The sequence below is a fragment of the Pongo abelii genome, chromosome 19, assembly GCF_028885655.2.
Source record: "Pongo abelii isolate AG06213 chromosome 19, NHGRI_mPonAbe1-v2.0_pri, whole genome shotgun sequence".
Taxonomy (NCBI): Eukaryota; Metazoa; Chordata; class Mammalia; order Primates; family Hominidae; genus Pongo; species Pongo abelii.
In genome coordinates, this window is record NC_072004.2 from 76,655,078 (window position 1) to 76,671,746 (window position 16,669).

A 16,669-nucleotide genomic window follows, 5' to 3' on the forward strand; every position below is an offset into this window, starting at 1 on the left:
TGCACTGAATACAAATGTCTCAAACTGGTAGAAGATATTTGCAATGTGTATAATCTACAAAGAATTGGCATCCTCTATAATAAATTCTCTATAAAAAGTCTTGTATAATAAGAAAAATATAAACACCACAATTTTAAAAAACTGTCGAAGGATTTAATACGTAGTTCTCAGAGAAAGAACACAACTGAAGAAAAGCAAATGAAAAGATATTCAGGAAAATGTATAATAAAAGAGGGATTATTTCTTAAACAACCTGGCAAAATTTACAACAGCTGGTAAAACCAAGAGTTTGTGGGGTTATGGAGAAACAAGTTCTCATATACGTTGCTAGTTGGAGTATAAACTAGAAGAATATACCAAGTGGGTAGTATCTTGCAAATAAATTTGACATCTTACAAAAATGAAGACGCGCAAACCCCATGAGTTCTACTTCAAGACCACTACCTATGATAAACAACATGACATGTACCAGGATGTTGATTGCCATGCTATTTGTAATAGAGGGAAAAGAAACATCATTACTCTTCCTTAGTAGGAAATGGAATAGCATACAGATATTAAAATGAATATGCTGAGCACAGTGGCCCACGCCTGTAATCCCAGCACTTCAGCATGCCGAGGCAGAGGATCATTTGAGCCCAGGAGTTGAAGACCATCCTGGGCAACATAGTGAGACCTCACCTCTACAAAAATAAAAAATTAGCCAGGCATGGTGGCACACGCCTGTGGTCCCAGCCACTTAGGAGGCTGAGGTGGGAGGGTCACTTGAGTTGGGGAGGTCAAGGCTGCAGTGAGCTGTGATAGTGCCACTGCATTCCAGCTTGGGCAACAGAATGAGACCCTGTCTCAAAAAAATAAAATGAATAATAGATTTACATAGATCGACATGAATAACACTCAGAAATATAACATCTCATCTTTAAAAAAAAAAATCTAGTAAGTTCTACTGAATTAATCTATCCTGCCATTCCCTGCCTTTTAAAATTTTTGTTGAGGGTAAAATAATATGAAATATTCCCTTTATAGCAATCCTCTTAGTGCTTTAAGTCTGCTTGTTGGGTCCTTAATTGTTTCAGTTTTATACAAGGTCGTTCCCTTTCCTGCTTTCCAGCATTTCATTAAGTTCTTGTTCAGGTCTCCAGCTAGATCAGTCTCATTGGTTCTAGCAGGTGTGGGTCTTGGTGGGTTGGTGCAAGTCCAGTCACTATTTCAACTCTTCAGAAAGTCCTGGAACCAGTCAGTTTTGCAGTTCATTCCTAATACTAAGATTGTTTCTGCTTCACTTATCTTTTTAACCCTCAGTGTACCAAGAAAAACAGTCATCACCATATACTATCTAGGTTGAACAAACTCCGTTTAAAAAATTATTTTAGACTATTTTCCAAATAATTTATAAAACACAAGAATAAAGAGATAAAAAAACTATTAAAAATTAAATAAGAACTTAAATATATAAATAAAATTTTTATGCCATGTTTTCCTGGTCTTGAGGTGTTTTGGATTTTGGTTTTTGGAATATTTGCATATACCTTAAGATATCTTGGCGTTGGGACTCTGGTCTAAACATGAAATCCATTTATGTTTTGTATATACCTTGCACACACAGCCTGAAGGTAATTCTGTACAATATTTTAAATAATTTTGTTACTGAAACAAAGTCTGTGTATGTTGAACCATCAGAAAGCTAAGGCGTCACTATCTCAGCCACTAGATGTGGATGGTCTGTGGTTGGTTGGCATCACCATTGTTTCTGACTGTAAATTTATATGCCTGATAAATAATCGTTTTCATACATATATTGAGACACAAGTACTTAGCAGTAAAAAAATGACACACCATTAATACAGTGAAAAAATAGTGAGTTCAGGATAACTAAGCAGCACAATGGCATCACCAGAATACCTGGATAAGCTGTTAAACAACAGCAGCACCAAACAGCAGCAGTTTCAGTCACCACCTACGATGTTGTGGGGGGCTTTTGTTTTGGTTTGGTTTTTTGAGATGGGGTCTCACTCCATCGCCTGGGCTGGAATGCAGTGGCACCATCATGGCTCACCGCAGCCTCAACCTCCTGGGCTCAAGCCGTCCTCCTACCTCAGCCTCCCGAGTAGCTGGGACTACAGGTGTGCACCACCATACCTGGCTAATTTAAAAAATCTTTTTGTAGAGACAAGGTCTCCCTAGGTTAACCAGGCTGATCTCAAACTCCTGGGCTCAAGTGATCCTCCTGCCTCAGCCTCCCAAAGTGCTGAAATGACAGATGGGAGCTACCATGCCCAGCTGATGTTGTGTTTTGATTAAAAGATTATCATACAGTAACCCCCTGTGTGTGGTGCACCTTTCAGATTTTGGAACATTTTGGATTTTGAATTTTTGGATTAGGGATACTCAACCTGTATACCCCAAATGGGCAGGAGCCTCTGAATGCAACTAACTGTTCATCAGCTGTCCTGCATGAACTTACAAATACTGATTCTAAGTTTCAAATACATCTTTGTTGGCTTCTAAATTATTATTACTTCTGGTTCTTCTTGCACTTACAGCATCAAAACATAATGCTTTAAGAATTTTTTTGAGATCTTTGGCTCCTAATTTTGTTGAAGAGAGGATGAGCATTATATGTTCCACAGTTGCAAAACATTTTTATTTTTAGATTTGTAGATACCTTTCAGAATGATCAATTCTGTTTTTTATGGTCAATCCAATTTTTTAAATGTCTACTTCATCTGTTTCTTCTGGCTATCTCTCTGTAATACCTGCCTTCAGCATCTGTCTACTTTTAAACTATATCAAGAAAATTTGGTGCACAAATGATATAAAAGATGAAAGAATACTGTCATGTGTCCTTTTAGCAAAATGGGATGACCTCGTTTCTTGTCACAAAATATTCCACAAAGAAGACTTTCTATTGAATAAGTAACTGAATGAAAATGCTTTGTCCTTAGATTAAAAGTATATTATTCACTCATTGATCCTTGAGTTTTAGAAAATGTATGTAGGGCATCATCATCTGAAGGCACATAGACTGAGATTTTACTTATAATCATCAATTTCAGCATCTTTATTAGAGTCCTAAGTGCTGCTATCTTATTCTTTGTGTTCAACTTCTGACTCATCTAATAATTCTAAAACAGTTTCCTCAGATTTTCTTCGTCATTCTGGCCAGAGAACTTACAAATGTTAATGCTTAATCGTATTCTATAAAATGTAGAATCAGGTCACAAAAGATGTTAGCTCCAGACTTCTTTTATGCCTTCTTGAAAGATAACACATACCTTGCACAACACAGTAAGAAAACTGAAGAATGATGTCATAGTGATACTTGTTTCACTGTTGTATCATTCTTCTAAGTAATTTAGTCATTTTTTATTATACTTTAAGTTCTGGGATACATGTGCAGAACTTGCAGGTTTGTTACATAGGTACACACGTGCCATGGTGATTGGCTGCACCCATCAACCCGTTATCTACATTAGGTATTTCTCCTAATGCTATCCCTCCCCTAGCCCCCCACCCCCTGACAGGCCCCGGTGTATGATGTTCCCCTCCCTGTGACCATGTGTTCTCTTGTTCATTTCCCACTTATGAGTGAGAACATGTGGTGTTTGGTTTTCTGTTCCTGTGTTGGTTTGCTGAGAATGATGGTTTCCAGCTTCATCCATGTCCCTGCTAAGGACGTGAACTCATCCGTTTTTATGGCTGCATGGTGTTCCGTGGTGTATATGTGCCACATTTTCTTTATCTAGTCTTTCGTTGATGGGCATTTGGGTTGGTTCCAAGTCTTTGCTATTGTGAACAGTGCCTCAATAAACATATGTGTGCATGTGTCTTTATAGTAGAATGATTGTAATGGGATTGCTGGGTCAAATGGTATTTCTGGTTCTGGATCCTTCAGGAATCACCACACTGTCAAAACAGCATGGTACTGGTACCTAAACAGATATATAGACCAAAGGAACAGAACAGAGGCCTCAGAAATAATGCCACACATCTACAACCATCTGATCTTTGACAAACCTGACAAAAACAAGCAATGAGGAAAGGATTCCCTATTTAATAAATGGTGTTGGGAAAACTGGCTAGCCATATGCAGAAAACTGAAACTGGACCCCTTCCTTACACCTTATACAAAAATTAACTCAAGATGGATTAAAGACTTAAATGTAAGACCTAAAACCATAAAAATCCTAAAAGAAAACCTAGGCAATACCATTCAGGACATAGGCATGGGCAAAGACTTCATTCTTCTATTTTCTTATTTTAATCCTTTTTAAGCATAGTTGAGAATAATTGATGAGTAATGATGTAATTTCTAGTATGATGAAATAGCATAATGTGTCTTAGATTTATAAAAAGATCTAGTAGATCCAAATGGCAATTGTAAGATAGACTTTTATTCTATTTTTTTAAATATGGGGTTTTTTTTGTTTTGTTTTGTTTGTTTGCTCTTTGGAAGACTTATAAAAAGGAAAAAAGTCATGAGATATCAATTTTTATAAATAGTACTACTTAAAACAGAAACTCAGAAACTGAGATTGGGTCTAACGGACCCTAATGAGATACTGAGGATTAAACACTAGGCAGAAGTGAGTTAAAATGCCATATGAAGAAGCATTTTATAACATCTCAGTTGTGATAGTTACCACATGGCTACATAGGTAACTTTGGTGCTGTTTTTAAAGTTGCAAGCAATTTAAATATTAAACTACTGATGATAAAATTGAGTTAGCAAAGAATTTCTAGTTCCATATTAATTATAGCCAGCCTTCTCAGTTATACCTTTCTCACATCCAGAAATGGCTTGATGTACTCAGCTAATGACCTCATGCAGGATATATGTGTGTTACATAATAAAGAAAAACATCACTTCTGTAATTTTGGACAGTCCACAGTGACGGAGATGAACACTTGCATATAGGTCAAACTAGTTAAATATAGAACAGCCGCTTTTGAAAGCTGTTGCCAGGGCTCAACAGCGTCAGCTCTGTTTCTATGGAGAAAGACTTTGCAGATGTTAAAAACAGAGCTAGACGCCAGTGAATGGAAGAGGATTGTGTTGTGGAAATTTAATTTTTTTGGTAAAGGGTTTATTGATGAATCAGCTGTATTAGTCTGTGAACATTAATCTTGACATCTTCTTTACCCAATTCCCAATTTCTTGTAGTAAGATCTTGCTTTTATTTAAGTTAACACACAATATAAAATTTGATGTTATTGTACTGACTAGGTGGGGGAAGGGACCTGATGACAGGTAACAAGATTAGTAAGGTTCTGAAAAGGTCAGAATTGTACTGAATTATGTTTAGAACAGATTGCCCCTGTGATCATTTAATCAAACAGTGTTCGTATTGTCTTTGTCCCTGTCCACATACAGGGATTTTTGAGGTTGGGCTGAGAAGGAAATCATGATTCCATCAACAACATAAGGCACATTGACAGTAAAACTCGTATATTATAGCAGCTTTTTGTTTCACGCTGTAGTGGGCAGACAACCTTGAAGAAAAAAAAAAACTTTTAAAAATAATGTAAAATTTCACAGTTTTTCAGTCACAAACAGAAGTATCCTTGTTGTCACTGAAGATGACAAGAATTAATATCCTGCTGTATAGAAGTACTTTGGCAAAGTTAAGATTGTAGTTCCAATTCCTCATTTCCAATTTTTTCTCCAGATGGAAAGATGAACAGTTTTTGGTATTGAATTTTTTTTTAGGAAGCAAGTTATTTATCATTAGATACCTATTCAGTAAATGCAATGATACAGAAAAATGAAGTTTTTTTCCCTCAGATTTGAAATTAGATTTTAAAATATGGAGGGAGAACAATTTGTAAGTAATGTTCAGGAACAAAAATAAAACCTAGTGAAACTTTAGAAACTTTAATGGACATCTGTCATCCTACATACAATTGCATTAAATAATAGAATTTATTATTATTTTATCTGGTTTATTATGCAGTAAAATGAATTTTTCTCTTTTTGAGTGTAGTTTTATGAAATTTCATACATGTATGGATTCATGGAACCACTGTAAAAATCAGGATATAGAACATTTGCATCACCCCCAAAAATTCCTTCATGCTGTCCCTTACTGATCACCCTTTCTTTTTAGTAACCCTGGTAACTACCAATGTGTTCTCCATCCCTGTAGTTTTATCTTTTCAAGAATGTCATATAAATGGGGTCATACACTATGTAACCTTTTGGGACTGGCTGTCTTCAGCATAATGCCTTTGAGATTCATCCAAGTTGTTGCATGTGTCAAACATCCCTTTTTATTGTTGAATAGGATTTAATTGTGTGGGTGTACTATCATTTGTTTATCTGTTGACCCATTGAAGGCCAATTGGGTTGTTTTCTAGTTTGGGGCAATTATGAGCAGAGCTGCTATAAACCAAGTAGTGGAATTTTTAGGTCATATAGCATTTTATCTATTTTTTATTTAAAAATACTTTATATATTCAGGGTTTGTTTTTGACCCAGTTGAATTTCCTTCAGGTCATTTTTGGAAGTCTTTCTTCCTATGTCTGATGTAACATTTCATCTTTCATCTTTGTCATTTTTTTATTCCCCCTTTTCTTCAGATTACTATAGGTATATTCTGGTATTGTAGCCCAGAATCTGTCCTGCTTGTATATTCCTCCAGCTTAATTATATGATCCATCTTCTTACAGTATCTATGGCTTGCTACAAGACTATTCTTTACTATTTGCAGAAGACATTCAGATGTATCTTGCTATCCCCTTTTATTCAGTTGTGTATATCTTGTTCTCTGGAGGCCTTTCCAAATAGATGTCTGGTTAACGCTTCAGTCTTATCATGCTAGAAACAAACAAACAAACAAACAAACAAATTCCCTTGTGTCTTTTCCCTTCTGCAGCTTCTTTATCATACTGCAGGGTAATTTCTTTTCTTCACTGTCACTCTTCCACCCCACATGCAAGCAGTAATCAAATCTAGCATTTGCTGTTTGGTCATCACCACTCCTGTCACCAAAATTCTCATTCTGTTTAGATTCTGCTTGCCTCATTTATGTACCATTGTTTGTTTCTCACTGACCTTCCAAGTGCATACTTCTTTTCATCCTTAAGCCAAGAATAAAATCATTTTATATAAAGAGCATTCTGCTTTTGCAGTTCATTTACTGATGTCCTCTGTTTCAGTAGGAAGGCCTAATTCTAGATTTCAGTCTGTCATGATAGTACTATAACTTCTGCTTCTCACATTAGGTAAATTTTATTATCCCTTTTATAGGACCTTGACTGCCTCTGGGCCTTCTGTTCAGGTGAACCCGCATGCTTCTAAGTTCTTAGCTATTAGACCCTCTCTTTCCCCTTTTATATGTCTTTATTTTGGTACAGCTTCTCATACCCAAAAGCAGGTATACCTGTTAGTAAGGAGGATACAAGTTGTATTTGTAGGTGATATGATTGTCTACCTAGGAAATTCAAAAGAGTCAGATTTTTTTAAAAACTTAGATATTATAAATAAGAGAGTAAAGTAGCCATATATAAAATAAATATATAAAAATATATTTCCTTCATACTTCTATACTGTTTCTGAAATATAATAGAAAAATCCCATCACAATTGCAACCAAAAAACATAGCTAGGAATCTTTATGAAGGAAGGAATTTAAACAACAAAAACTATAAAACTTTATTGGGAAGCTGGGCCCAATGGCTCACGCCTGTAATCCTAGCACTTTGGGAAGCCAAGGTGGGAGGATCACTGAAGTCCAGGAGTTCAAGACCAGCCTGGGCAACATAGTGTGACCTTATCTCTAAAAATAAAAATAAAAATAAATTTTAAAACTTTACTGAGAGACATAAAAGTGTTGAATAATTGGAGAGGCATTATTCTTCTAAAAAATCAAATATGCTATACAGATTTTAGTGTTTCCTAAACTTAGATATTTAACCTAGTTTCAATCAGAGCTTGGCTTTTTGTCTGTTTCTTTATTTTTTTATTTTTAATTGGTGGAGATTATTCCCCCTCATAAGAATGATTCTGATGTTCATTTGGAAATACACATGGTTGGAAATAGCCAAGATAGTTATGAAAAAGAAGACTGTATAGTGGAGAAGAGCTTCTTCAATGTACTACTGTAAAGTTATGGAGATAAAAACATGTATGAATCCATTGAGCAGAGTAGATAGGCTGGTAATAACCTAGCATACATCAAAGTCCAAACCCTGGTAGAGATGGCAGCTCAGTCAACGAAGAAAGGAGGGATAATTTAGGGAACAATGCTGGGTCGGTTATTTGAAGAAGAATTAGTTGGCTTCTCACTTTACTTGTACCATACACAAAAACAAAACACCACATAAAGAATTATATGTAAAGCAAAAATTTAAGAAAAGAAAATATGTGACCATCACTATTTGTAATGGGGAACAATTTTAAGGATAAAACTAATGAAAATATCATAAAAATAAAAATTGATGCTGGCTGTTGAGCAGAAACAGAAAACCCCTTCCACTTATCGAAAATATACCATAAATAGGCTGGGCACAGTGGCTCTCGCCTGTAATGGGAGGCCGAGGTGGGCAAATACCTGAGGTCTGGAGTTCGAGACTAGCCTGGCCAATGTGGTGAAACCCTGTCTCTACTAAAAATACAAAATTAGCCAGACTTGGTGGTGCACGTCTGTAATCCCAGATGTGGGAGGCTGAGGCACGAGAATCGCTTGAACCTGGGAGGCGGAGGTTGCAGTGAGCAGAGATCATACCACTGCACTCCAGCCTGAACGACAGAGCGAAACTCCATCTCAAAAAAATATATATACTTATATATATGCACACACGCCATAAAGAAAAGACAAATGGCAAACTAGAATAAAGTAGTTACAAGTATAATAATGGCCCTAATGTATAAATCATTTTTTAATAAATCAATAGGAAAAGCTCTTGAATTTCAACAGAAAAGGGTATAGAAGACATATCAAATACTAATAAAATTACCAATGGTAAAAACATGATTTTTTAACAGCACCAGCCTCTTCAGTAATTAGATAAATGTGATTTAAAAACAACAGATACCATTGTCCATCTATCAAATTGAGAATTACTTTTAAAGTGTTTCTGATATTCATTACTTGTGGGAATATACCAAGATAGGCACTATCAGGTACTCTGCTGGGATTATAGATTGATAAAACCTTTCTGGAAAAGTGTTTCTACTTTTTCAAGTGTTCCTATTTCAAGGGCCTTAAAATACCTAACACACATTTTAACCTAACAATTTGCCTTTAGCAAGTAATAATCTATATTGTCAAGCGTTTAAGTATAAAAATGTTCATTGTAGGCTGGGTACAGTGGCTCACATTTGTAATCGCAGCACTTTGGGAGGTTGAGGCAGGAGGATCACTTGAGTCCTGGAGTTCAAGACCAGCCTGAACAACATGGCAAAACCCCATCTCTACAAAAAAAAAAAAATATTTTCCAGGCGTGGTAGCACACATCTGTAGTCCCAGCCACTCGGGAGGCTGAGGTGGGGGATTGCTTGAGCCCAGGAGTTTGAGGCTGCAGTGAGCTTTGATCACACCACTGTACTCCAGCCTGGGCAACAGAGTGAGATCCTGTCTCTACAAAGAATGAAAAAAGAAGATGTTTATTGCAGCAACATATATAATATTAAAAACTTAGAAATAATTAAATATCTAACAGTAAGGAATTAATATGGAGTAGGAGAGTTAAACTGTGAAACAATTCATATGATTAAATATTATAGAGCTATTAAAACTCATATCGTTGGCCCGGCGCGGTGGCTCACTCCTGTAATCCCAGCACTTTGGGAGGGCAAGGCAGGCGGATCACAAGGTCAGGAGATCGAGACCATCCTGGCTAACACGGTGAAACCCCATCTCTACTAAAAAAAAAAATACAAAAAAAAAAAAATTAGCCGTGCGTGGTGGTGGGCGCCTGTAGTCCCAGCTACTCAGGAGGCTGAGGCAGGAGAATGGCGTGAACCTGGGAGGCGGAGCTTGCAGTGAGCCGAGATCATGCCACTGCACTCCAGCCTGGGCAACAGAGTGAGACTCCGTCTCAAAAAAAAAAAAAAAAAAAAAAAAAAAAATATATATATATATATATAGATAGATAGATAGATAGATAGATAGATAGTATAGGGATGGGAAAGGGTTTAAAATAATACCTGTACTGAAAAACAGGATGCAAGGTATTACATAGCTCCATTTTGGCTGAGTTTGAGATGATTGTGATTTCTTTATTTTTTGCTATTTTCCCACATTTTTTATAATTATATATTTTGCAATTAGAAGCAAAAATAACCACTGAAAATCGTTTTCAAAGAATAATATTCAAGAGAATACAAGGTGCAGTAAGTTCTTAATATTTAGTTAAAATATAGAAATCTGTGGACCATTAACAGCACTTATCTTTAGATGATGTAATGATGTTTTATAGATGGGTCTTTATTGATGGGATGTCACTATGTTGCCCAGGCTGGTCTTGAACTCCTGGCCTGAAGCAATCTTCCCACCTCTGCCTTCCAAGTAGCTGGGATTACAGGCACAAGCCATAGTAAATGTAGTATATTTTAATTTATTTTTTAGTGATGGGATCTCACTGTGTTGCCCAGGCTGGACTCCAACTCCTGGGCTCAAGCAATCCTCCAGCCTCAGCCTCCAGAGTAGCTGGGACTATAGACACGTACCACTCTGCCCAGCTTTATTTTTAAACTTTATTTCTATTTGTTTTACAACTTTTGCTCTGTTAACAAATCTACTACTCTTATAAAAAGTTAAAAAACATTGTCTTATTAAAACAAAGATTAGGCTGGGCATGGTGGCTCATGCCTGTAATCCCAGCACTTTGGGAGGCTGAGCTGAGTGGATCACCTGAGGTCAGGAGTTCGAGACCAGCCTGGCAAACATGGTGAAACCCCGTCTCTACTAAAAATACAAAAATTAGCCAGGAGTGGTAGCACATACCTGTAATCCCAGCTACTCAGGAAGCTGAGACAGGAGAATCACTTGAACCCGGGAGGCAGAGGTTGCAGTGAGCTGAGATTGCGTCATTGCACTCCAGCCTGGGCGCAGAGCGAGACTTCATCTCAAAAAAACAAACAAACAAACAAAACAACGATTATATCCTTATCAGAGATTTAATGGATACTAACCATATTTAATCCTCAGTCTTATTATGCTTATTTAATTTTTATTATCCATATGTTGTCATATTTAGGTTACGTTCATTTTTTTACCAGTTTTGTTAATCCCTAGTGTTTTTGTTTGTTTTTGAGATGGAGTCTCACTCTGTCGCCCAGGCTGGAGTGCAGTGGTGCAGTCTAGGCTCACTGCAACCTCTGCCTCCTGGGTTCAGGAGATTTTCCTGCCTCAGCCTCCGGAGTAGCTGGGATTACAGGCACCTGCCACCACACTCAGCTAATTTTTGTATTTTTAGTAGAGATAGGGTTTCACCATGTTGGCCAGGCTGGTCTCGAACTCCTGACCTCAGTCGATCCATCCTCCTCTGCCTCCCAAAGTGCTGGGATTACAGGCAGGAGCCACCACGCCCGGCCATGTTTTTTGTTTATAAAGGAAAAAGAAAATTTCCAGAGTGCACTTTACTCCCTGATAGGAGACTAAATTACTTAAATATAAATTTTAGAAAGTACGTGTTAAATTAACCTAATGAATTAGTAGCATTCAGAAGTGTTTGTATCTGTTAAAGGTTCAAAATGTACAAACTAATTTCTTTTAATGGTGATTCTATTTCTAGTAAACTAAGACAGAAATCATTATGCAGAAGAAACAGCACCCCGTTAACCATGTTCTTTTTATAAACCGTCTCTGTTCTCACTTTATTGTTAGGAAGGAGTAATCTGTTTTCATGTAATACAAGTACATGTGAGTCATGTTGAGTTTCTTCACTCATTTGTCCAATTCCCAGGCAACCTGTAGGTGGAGTTAACCTTTAGTTACATAATATAACGAAACAAACATTAAACCTACTGCTTCTGGGACAGTCTTCTCACCAAAACTCAGGGAAAATGGGAGGGTGTTGCCACTGACTGACTTAATGAAAGTATCTGACAAATGTAAGGTCTTTCAAATAGTGAGATAAGAAATGTATGTAAATTATTTGATCGACTACTTACTATCTATACACACACACTATGTATCAGTATATAATGTGTATTTTCATTTTATAGCTATTAAATATGAGGTTCTAGAATGAGTTTTCAGGTTGCAGAATTCTGAGAATGTAGTTCCAACACCTTTGAGAGGACAACAACCACAATTGCACTTGCCATATTTATTAGTCAAAATGAAGCGAAGTCAATCTGTTGTAAGCTTCGTTTTGTTTTTCTGATTAGTTTGTTTAATAAGACATTCAAATTGTGATCTTTAATATAATTTCTTCCCCTAATAGCTTGGTGCTAACAGTGGTTTGCACATCATCATCTTTGATGAAATTGATGCCATCTGCAAGCAGAGAGGGAGCATGGCTGGTAGCACGGGAGTTCATGACACTGTTGTCAACCAGTTGCTGTCCAAAATTGATGGTGTGGAGCAGCTAAACAACATCCTAGTCATTGGTATGTTTACTTTTTAAAAAAGTACTATTCATTCAAAAACGTTAGCCATAAGTTCTGAATTAAGATGTATGTAGGTTGTGATTAAACTGTTTTGCCAGTGTTTCCAAATTAGAATCCAGTGATGTTGAAGAATCTATTGTAATGCCTAGGCTTAATAGGAAAAATAAAAGATGGATTTCAGTCACTTGTAGGTTTAAGCTTATAGCTCACCCACAGATGAAAAAGATGTAGGTTGAAGCTTATAGCTCACCCAGAAATGAAAAATACACATGAAACAATGGAATGCAGTGGTTTTCAAACTGGGTCTTGTAGGCCTTCAGGGGTCCTCAGAGGTGCTTTCAGGGTCAGTGAGGGCCAGGGAGTGCGTTTCAGATCCTACATCACTATTATAACTTCCTCTTTTAGCTGTTTTATGTACTGAGGTGCTTCTGAAGATGACTTCTGGGGGAAAAAAAAAACAAAACACCCCGCTGTTTTATGAAGTCTGAAAACCACTGGCCTATAAAAAAGAGAAGGAACTTTGGAGTCAGAGAGATCGTGTCACATTGCCCCTCTGTCACTTTGACAGATTATTTACCCTTTGAATCTTAAATTTTCTTTTTAAATACTGGAAATTTTCATAACATTTATATTCCATTGGCTTATACAGTAGTGAAATAGTAAAGCAAAGTCTCCTTAGCTTGTTAGGGAAATTACTATTCTTACATATACTAAAAGGACATTTGATTTTATTTTTGAACTCTGTTCATTTGTTGTTTTGTTTTAACATCTGTGTTCAGGAATGACCAACAGACCAGATCTGATAGATGAGGCTCTTCTTAGACCTGGAAGACTGGAAGTTAAAATGGAGATAGGTAAGGAGATCTGTCACTGATTGGGTGTGTGGTGGGGGGAGTGGAGGCATTTAGAGTTCATTAACAGGAACAATGTCATATGGCGTAGTATTTTTTAGAAAAGGTTTATATCATGAGAAGTAGATGTTTACATGCTTGAGTACCTATAAGGAAAACATTAGGATCATAATAATCTCCTCTAGGCTGGACGCAGTGGCTTACACCTGTAATCCCAGCACTTTGGGAGGCTGAGGCAGGTGGATCACTTGAGGCCAGTTGTTCGAGACCAGCCTGGCCAACATGGTGAAACCCCGTCTCTACTAAAAATACAAAAAACTTAGCCGGGGGTGGTGGTGTGCACCTGTAATCCCAGCTACTCGGAAGGCTGAGATAGGAGAATCGCCTGAATCCAGGAGGTGGAGGTTGCAGTGAGCTGAGATTGTACCACTGCACTCCAGCCTGGGAAACAGAGCGAGACTTTGTCTCAAAATAATAATAATAATAATGATAATCTCTGATGGTGCTTTCAAGACTAGGAAAATGCCTATTTTATTTTTAATTTCATCAGGCTTGCCAGATGAGAAAGGCCGACTACAGATTCTTCACATCCACACAGCAAGAATGAGAGGGCATCAGTTACTCTCTGCTGATGTAGACATTAAAGAACTGGCCATGGAGACCAAGAATTTCAGTGGTGCTGAATTGGAGGGTCTGGTGCGAGCAGCCCAGTCCACTGCTATGAATAGACACATAAAGGTCAGGAAAATCAGCTAAACAGATTATAAACATTATGCCAGTATTCTTTCTCTTTCCTTTCAAGCATATCAAGGGGTAGGGAAATGCTGACTTTTGGTGGAGAAGAGATGGTAAAAGGAATAAGAATTAATTGTCAACTGCTTAATCTTCAGAGTAGCAGGAAGGAAGATAATGTTTGCATCTGCCCTGTAGTAACCACTGATTCATCTACCTTAGGTCATCACCATCTGACACAGACACGTAAAGTGAAAATTTTGAAGAAGTGTTTTTAAATCTTTGTATTGTATTAAAAGTTGTAATATGGCCAGGCATGGTGGCTCACGCCTGTAATCCCAGCACTTTGGGAGGCCGAGGCGGGCGGATCACGAGGTCAGGAGATCGAGACCATCCTGGCTAACACGGTGAAACCCCATCTCCACTAAAAATACAAAAAATTAGCCGGGCATGGTGGCAGGTACCTGTAGTCCCGGCTACTCGGGAGGCTGAGGCAAGAGAATGGTGTGAACCCAGGAGGCAGAGCTTGAAGTGAGCTGAGATTGCGCCACTGCACTCCAGCCTGGGCGACAGAGCGAGACTCCGTCTCCAAAAAAAAAAAAAAAAAAAAGTTGTAATATGTCAGAGGAAGTGGGAGTTTCCATGTACTAGAATTTTGGGGGCTGCTTTATTCAGCAAATATATTGAATACTTGATGTGTTCAAGGTATTGGGCTGGAGACATAAAGATAATTGTGAACTCTTCCCTCAAGGAGTTCAGAGTCAGGAAAATGGACATATTTTCAAATTAATACAATAATATTGTAGTTTCCTTGGTAGAAATATGTAGTAGGATACTTTTATTTTGATAAAGTGCTCTTGATCTTCCATCTCTTCTCTCCTTCAGGTTTTAGCTACCACCTGTACACAGATTTACTGAACATATCTGTCTCCTACTTTCAGATTTGTACTAAATACCCTCACCTAGATGTTTTATCAGGTCTTAGATTTAATATTCCAAAACCGAATTTATTGTCTTTTTTACTACTTTCCTTTCTGCTTGCATTTCCCTGTTTATACCAATTTCCCAGGCTTAAAACTTCAGGATTATCTTTGATTCCTGACACTCTACTGTGCCCTAGGTCAAGTCACTTGCCAAATTTTTTCAGTTCTGTCTTGGCAGTGCCTTTTAGTTCTCACTGCCACTACCCACCTTCTCTTTGATTAACCTTCCTGTTTCATATCATTCAACCATTCAGACACTTTCAATGATTCCCCATTATTTACAAAACAAAGTACAGGCTTCTTTTGGGTCTTTTGAGTCCTCCAGATCTGACCCTAACTGGTCTTTTGGGTCCTCTAGATCTGACCCTAACTGGCCTTTCCAAATGTGCTCCTGATTGTTCTCCAGATACTTCAGCCAAACTTAAATAATCACCGGTCATCAGACATTAATTTATTTTTCAACCTCTCTGCTTTGGTTTTGTTTTTTTTGCATCACTGAGGATCTGCATCCTCTACGTTTACCTGTCTTTTCAAAACCTGGCTCATATGCTACCACTGTCCTCACACCTTTTCACATTTTCCGTTTCAAGAATGTTATACCCATTTCCTTCTTGAAATAGTAATGTATCATTTATAGTGCTGTCAGTTGACTTTGGTTCACAGTAGATTTATTCGGCATCTACTGCATGCTAGACCCTGTGCTAGGAGTTAATACCCCAACTGCAAAGTAAAGTACCTACCATTAAGCCGCCGTCAGTCTAACCCTCCACGTGCAGTAACAGAAAGTACATGCAAGGCAATAGAGTGAACGCCTGTCAGATGTGGTCAACTTGTGGGGTGAGAGAAACCTTCATATGCATGTCTGTTGGTAGAGCAGGGCCTTTTAGGTAGAGGGAACAACATATGCAAAGAAGCAGAGACACAGAATAGCATAGTGTGTTAGAGTAATTTAGTATTGCTTCAGCATGGAAGTTAGGGGAGGGGTGGTAGAGAGATTGTGGGGGATAAGTCAGGAGACTAAAGTAGGGATGGAGCACAAAGAGCCTTTTATACTCTGCTAAGAAGTATGGACTTTTTTTCTGTGAGTAGTGCTAAGCCATTGAATTTTAAGAATAGCAGTGACATAGTGTTAAAACATAAGATCACTCTGGCAGCTCTGTCGAGTGGAGTAGTTAGAGGAGTGGAGTTGGCGACACAGGACAAGAGGGGGAACTTTTATAACAGTTCAGGCAAGAAGTAAAAGCCTGAACAGTTAGGTTGAGTATGTAGATATTTGGGTATATCCTATCACTGGTTCTAGACCAGGAATCCAGCCAACTACCAGTTTTTATAAATAAAGGGCTTTTTTGGAACACAACCACACCCATTAATTTGTGTACTGTCTATGGCTGCCTGCATGCTACAGTGGCAGAGTTGAGTATTTGCAATAGGGGCTGCATGGCCCACAAAGCCTATTTTAGTGCTTTTATTTTAGGTACCATCTGCCACTTTACAGAAGTTTGCTGTCCGTTGTTCTAGACTTTAAATCCCTATCTTATTCACCTC

General features: G+C 37.8%; 1 protein-coding gene across 1 annotated transcript in view; it reads left to right on the forward strand.

The window, feature by feature from the left end:
- Positions 1 to 16,669, forward strand: part of NSF (N-ethylmaleimide sensitive factor, vesicle fusing ATPase) — a 165,991-nt gene that overhangs the window by 89,984 nt on the left and 59,338 nt on the right. Inside the window, 3 exon segments of the mRNA NM_001133578.1 lie at positions 12,393 to 12,558; positions 13,338 to 13,412; positions 13,960 to 14,147. Of these exon segments, the coding sequence (NP_001127050.1) occupies positions 12,393 to 12,558; positions 13,338 to 13,412; positions 13,960 to 14,147 (429 nt within the window).